This window comes from Carettochelys insculpta, chromosome 2 (genome assembly GCF_033958435.1).
Source record: "Carettochelys insculpta isolate YL-2023 chromosome 2, ASM3395843v1, whole genome shotgun sequence".
NCBI classification, from domain to species: Eukaryota; Metazoa; Chordata; order Testudines; family Carettochelyidae; genus Carettochelys; species Carettochelys insculpta.
Window position 1 is genome coordinate 215,757,352 of NC_134138.1, and position 6,257 is coordinate 215,763,608.

General features: G+C 45.6%; 1 protein-coding gene across 1 annotated transcript; it reads left to right on the forward strand.

The window, feature by feature from the left end:
- Positions 1–506: 506 nt before the first annotated feature.
- On the forward strand, positions 507–5,517 carry HOXA11 (homeobox A11). Its single transcript, XM_074984574.1, has 2 exons — positions 507–2,171; positions 3,650–5,517. The coding sequence occupies exons 1-2, from the start codon at positions 1,499–1,501 to the stop codon at positions 3,880–3,882; spliced, it is 906 nt and encodes a 301-aa protein (XP_074840675.1). The 5' UTR covers positions 507–1,498; the 3' UTR covers positions 3,883–5,517.
- The last annotated feature ends 740 nt before the right edge of the window (positions 5,518–6,257 follow it).

Here is a 6,257-nt window from a genome sequence, read left to right on the forward strand (position 1 = left end):
GCTGACGTTTAAATACCGAAGATCTCCAAATTTACAATAGAACTTTCCCCGGGACGGATAAATACTTCCGCTGCGCCGTGGAGGGGGAAACATGAAAAATGTTGTTTTCTTAGTCTTTTCAGTTTTCCTTCTACTTTTCACTCCGCTTCACAGGAATGAAGTAGTGAAAAATCTCGGCTTTCTTTGTGACACCAACTTCGCAACAGTCACAGCAATTCCGTGGGATTGTTTGGATAAAACATTTCTTTTCCGACATCGACCCGCAGAACAGGGGAAAAAAGTGGGTTTCCCCCCCCAAAAAAAATCTCCTCGAAAGGTGCTGGCTTCTTTCTCTGTTTTCTTTGGCAAAGCTCTGAGAGGGGATGTGCGTTTTGTTGGCAGAGAAACACCCTTTTTATTCTCTGCCCTGTGCAATCCGATTTCCACATCATGCCTTTCATGCAAGGATAGTAAAAGCGTCACTACTTTTTCGAAGAGGTCTATCAACCTCCAGCCCCGGTCTGAAGCAAAGAAAGGAAAGCAATCAAGTTTACTTCTAGGGATTAATAACACATAAAATCATTTTAACGAGGCTTCTGGCGACTAGACGTAGAATATTTGGGAAATCGGGGTAACCCAACGTCCACTGCTTCCCCAGGTAGTTAGCAACCCTGTTTATGCCAGGAGACCAGCAAATCCTCTTTACGCAGCGCTCCGGAATTTCAAAGGCTTTCTAACATTGCAACTAAAGAGAGCAGCTCTTTGGAGAACAGACGAAGAGAGAAGCTGAACGCTGGGACGAACATATTATTCAACGTCTCTAGGAAAACGTGCATGAAACCGGACAGGGTATGGGAGGTTAATATGTAAAAAAGGGAAGGAAGAGACTAAGCGTTTCGGAAGTGAACATGAATGCGGGCATGTAATCTATTCACCAGGAAAATCAGTGCAGACTTGACCCTGGCACATTCTTCTCAGGAAAACCCTGCCGGGCGGCTATCTTCTGCACACATACAAACAAATACCCGACCAACGGCTTAGGGAGCTCTCCTTGCTAGAAACCAGACTGCTGAAAAAAACAATCCTGTCATTTCCTTTGATTTTTGGGTGGGGGGCAAATATACGAACAAAAAGGGGGTCTCACCTAACATGTGGGAATCCTTAATTCCTTCTACTCCACAACAACCCGGTGCAATTGGTCAAACTGATAACTAGGGGAAAGTGTCATGCGCCTTTTTGTCCTCTAAGGCAACACCGGGCGACCGGGAGTTCTGGGTTGGATTCCCTGCTTTTGGGGAGAACACCAAAGTGACGATCTGTTGCTTCCCTTGAGATGGCTACAAAGAAAAAAGGGGCCCATACTCGCCGCTTGTCAATTTCAACAGTGGGTCACATGACCAGCACCTCCCTGCTAAGGATGGGGATAGATTTCCACGTCAGCTTACGTCTCCAAATTTCTTACTTCACGGATCTGCTTCAAAGAGGCAGCTGCACGAGAGAATCATGTTAAGCTCAGCTAATGCGGAGAACCCGAGGTAGCCTAATGATGGATTTTGATGAGCGTGTTCCTTGTTCCTCTAACATGTATCTGCCAAGTTGTACTTACTACGTCTCGGGTCCTGATTTCTCCAGCCTCCCTTCCTTCCTGCCCCAGACCCCGTCTTCTCGCCCTATGACATACTCCTACTCGTCCAACCTTCCCCAGGTCCAACCCGTGAGAGAAGTTACCTTCAGGGAGTATGCCATTGACCCCTCCAGTAAATGGCACCCCGGCAACAACCTACCCCACTGCTACTCCGCAGAGGAGATCATGCACAGAGACTGCCTGCCGGCCGCCAACCCTGCTGGCGTGGGCGACATGTTCAGCAAAAACCCCGCCAGCGTCTACCACCCCGCCACCAACGTCTCGTCCCATTTCTATAGCACGGTGGGGAGGAACGGAGTCCTGCCGCAGGCTTTCGACCAGTTCTTCGAGACGGCGTACGGCCCGGCGGAGAACCTCCCCTCGGCGGACTACGCGGGAGACAAGCCCTGCGAGAAAGCCACCCCGGCAGCCGCTCCAACTTCAAGTTCGGAAGGAGTCTGCCTCGGCAGAGAGGCGGCGGCGGCGGAGGAGAAGCGGAGGCGGACCGAGAGCAGCAGCAGCCCCGAGTCATCTTCCGGCAACAATGAGGAGAAATCCAGCAGCTCCAGTACGTATAAAGGCAGCGCCCAAGCGCTTTATGAAAGGGACTTTGCAATCCGGCGCAGCGCCGCTGTTAAATTTTTATATGCTGTTTTATAAGCATATAAGGTTTATGAAGGGCCTTTAGATTTTCCCCAACAAAACTTTGTTATAAAAGGCAAGATCACGTGGCGAGGGCTGAAATTGGCCGTGAAATACCCACCGGCCAATGGACGCCTTAAAAATCGCTCTCTTTCCCTTATTTTTTTTAAATAATAATAATAATAATAAAAAGGAGCTCTGCGGTCCACTTTCGAAAATAGACTAACGTACGCCGGTGCCTGTAAATTCGCCCAAAAGGAATCCCGGCTCCTTTGATAGCTATGTAATCCAGTGATTTTATAAAAGCCATGTGTTGCAGCAGAAGTCTAGTTAGGGGAGGAATTCAAAGCCATCGGCTGTGTTAACGATTGCACGAGCCCCGGGTTTAGCAGAGAAAGTAGCCGCCTGAACTGTAGCCATATATTAGAAGACACGAATTAACCTAAAGCTGGCCTTTTTGTCGAAAGGAAGCCCTTTTACTTAGGTATTGTGGCAATTACGCGCGGCTTTCTGTCCCGCCGTCCGTTCCTCACCATTGTTATTCAAGCTGTCAAAGTCTGATTTTTATATGTGGTTTGTGAAAGGGAAAGCGAGTAAACAGCTTAGGGAAATACCCCTCCAGCGAGCTGTGCCAGGAAGGGGAGCGTTTTTAAAGGGGGTACGACCAATATTTCATTCAAAGAGCTTTCGAACCCTGAAAGCTTTCCCCCCAGCACTGCTGTGCCGAGGGACCCGTAAGCTTATTACGGCAATTGGAGAGCCCGCATTGACAGCATAGCTACGTACTGTACCTGTGTTTACCCAAACCAGCCAAGTCAATCAGCGTGCCAGGAATTCTCCTTAAACACAGGGCCATTGCCGCTGGCTTTCTGAAAGGCGCAGGGCAGCTGATGGAAAGGGAACGGCAGCATTTGTAGGCAGCCGAGTAAAACGCCGCGGTAAAGGTCCGGAGAAAGACTTGTACCTGCGTTTGCCAGTCCCGCTAAGGTAATGTCGGCTGAAACGGCCCCGCTGCTTAGCGCTGAAATGCCTAGGTGCCGCTGTTCGGCTAGTCTGCCCCACCCCGGGGCCGAGCAGCGCCTGCTGCTTTGAGGGAGGGCTGGAGCAAACCACGGGGCAGGTCCTGAGCCCTGCGGGTTCGGTGCGGTGCCCAGCCACGTTATCTAGCGGTGTGTTGTTGGCAGGGGCTGCTTTTCTCCCACGGCGAAAGACGGGTCTCCAACAGCCCACGGGCCACGGTCGCTCACAGAAACCTCCGCGAGGCAAAGAGCTCCCCTCTAGGACAGGACCCCGCCGTTATATCCCCGGAGGAGGCCAAGCACATTTACCCCTTGCCTGAGGGTTTTCCAGTACCCTCTGCTTTAAGTTTCTAACCTTTCTGCCTTCTCCTTCTCCCATCCACAGGTGGACAACGCACTCGGAAGAAGAGATGCCCCTACACCAAATATCAGATTCGGGAGCTGGAAAGGGAATTCTTTTTCAGTGTCTATATAAACAAAGAGAAACGCCTGCAGCTCTCCCGCATGCTCAACTTGACCGACCGCCAAGTAAAAATATGGTTCCAAAACAGAAGAATGAAAGAAAAAAAAATTAACAGGGACCGATTACAATATTACTCAGCTAATCCACTACTTTAAAACCCCGAGCCTTGCTCTCAAAGAGATTAAATTCTGATTTCGCCCTTGACAAGGTCAAGCCATGGGGTTACATTGGAGAAGGAGGCGCGCAGTTGACGGGACTATGGGAACTGATTTTTACATACATGTAAATCAACGCTGGACTTTTTTTTTATTTTTTTTGATATTTGAGTATCAACTGGAATCGATTTGCTGTTGACACACAGGGCACTTCGCTCCTAGAAACCAGCCACAATCTTTGCTCTGAGGGCGAAATTCATATCTCTGACCTTCGCAGTCTGCTGTGGTTTCTGTCATTGAAATTGGGAGCTGAACCTCTGCCTGTTCACCGTGGTTTATCTCGTTCCCTTGTTTTACTGTGGAATGCGTGTGTGAAGACGACCTGTCGAGTTTACCTTCTGAGGACCACTGCAATGTGAAACTTGGCAAAATAATATTTTTTCCCTCGGGTTGCGAATGTCCGTGCTAAAGCAGGGCTTCGTTTCTCATGGATTTAAACAAAAATAAAATACCTGTTCCTTTACAAGGCCAATCGCGAAAATTATAGTACAGAAGAAGGGTGGGATATAATCATGTTTTATTGGCTGTGTAGGGGAGGGTTGATATGAAAGACTTGGTTATTTACTTTAAAATATGCCAGGCATAAACTTGCCATAAATCGTGAAGAAACAATCACTGAAAATAAAATGGGTAGTAGTTGTTAAGTTAGCTCTCCATTTATTTATAAGAATTGTCTATACCTTGCCATCCTCTTAAAACAAATCAAGATGCCCCTATTTAAATGTTAAGTATGGAAAAATGATACCCACATTTTAAAAAGAAAAAAAAAACAGATAGAAAACTAACCTTCAGGTTCACAAACTTTCTTCAGGAAATACCTGTGGAGAAGGAGTTTGGTAAATACCACACAGTCCTTAAATGTAACCAGGATTCATTCGTACCATGCCCTAACGTTGAATCACCAAAATAACTGAGCCTTCCGTTTCTTGAGAAGGTTGCTTGCAAGGAATTGGTTCAGAAGCTGAACAGTGTAAATATGGCAATTTTGTTTTCACATGTTGTTGTCTATTTTAAATGTCATGAGCTCTACTTCGTCTCTCAGGCGACCCATACAAAGAATGGTTATTTGAAGTTATTTTAAACATATACGTATATATATAAATAAATATATATTGTCCTTCAGGAACCAAAGCGAGAAAAATGCAATTTAAAAATATTTAAAAGTTCTATGTCAGTTTACAAAGGGTACGATGTTCTATCGTTAAGGTAATTTGCTGTTGAGAGTACCTGAATGTATATTTCATACAGGAACAGTGTTTTACAAGACTTGTAAATAAAAAACATGACCTATTTTGTTTTAATACATGTTTTACTTATTTTTCCTTTGGGTGAAAGGGTGCTTTTTCCCCCTCGACATGTGCAACAAATTGGTGATAATCATGTTTGAACAATCAGCTTACCAAATGGATGTAATTTCTTTTTACACAGTTCACAAAATGCAATATTTGTATTACGTCACTGTTTTCAATAGCTAACATCTATCTGTATATACAGTTTTCTTTTGAGATGCGAACGTATTTGGTTGCATGTATACAATGGAACAGCGCACAAGGAAATAAAAAAATGGAAAATGTATGCTTTTGTTCTGGTGTTGCATTACTGCCTGTTGCTTTATCTGATCTCAATTTTACAATTAAAATGCACCGTACAAGTTACACGCCTGTTTTTTTCCAATCCTTCACTATTAGCCAAAGCCCAGTGTTGACACTGGTGAATAAACATGCAGCCCGAAGCCCATTTCAATCTACATTTCATTGGATTAAAAACAGGACCAATAATAGCTTTGGTAATTCTCTGTGAAAGTCACACTTTGTTCTCAGCTCTAAAAGGCACACAAGACCCTAAGGTGCTGTGTTGAAGGAATTAGAAGTTATCTTGTTTATTTCAGGCCACACGTGGCTGAGACAAACCATTTTCAATTTCTTTTGGTATCAGTCATGTCAGGGGACAAGTTTACCTGTTTGAAACGGTACAGGGAAGCGTTTGAAGAAAACGAAGTTTAAAATGAACGTGTAAAGAAGCGTGAGCCCTAAGAACACTGTTCTAGGGAACAGGGAGCGCGTATGAGCGGGGTGGAACAGGGCTGTCTGAAGGGATCCCTGATCCTCAAGAGGAAAAAAATGGTTGGGGAAGCCATGTCTAGAGAAGACTGTGGTGAAGGGAATGGCACTTTAATCTCTCATTCCAGCCCTAATCTTGATCAGGAAAAGAAAGCTGCACGCTGGTTTTGAATTGTTTATTGGCTTTGAACTTCTGTCTTGCTTTGGACATCACCCATAACCTTGAGGTGAAGGGCTAAATGCCTCTGGTGGACA

Coding starts and splice junctions, on each gene's coding strand:
- HOXA11 (XM_074984574.1), top strand. CDS start 1,499: ATGCGGAGAACCCGAGGTAGCCTAATGATGGATTTTGATGAGCGTGTT. Junction 2,172..3,649: donor GGAGAAATCCAGCAGCTCCA/GTACGTATAAAG, acceptor TCCCATCCACAG/GTGGACAACGCACTCGGAAG.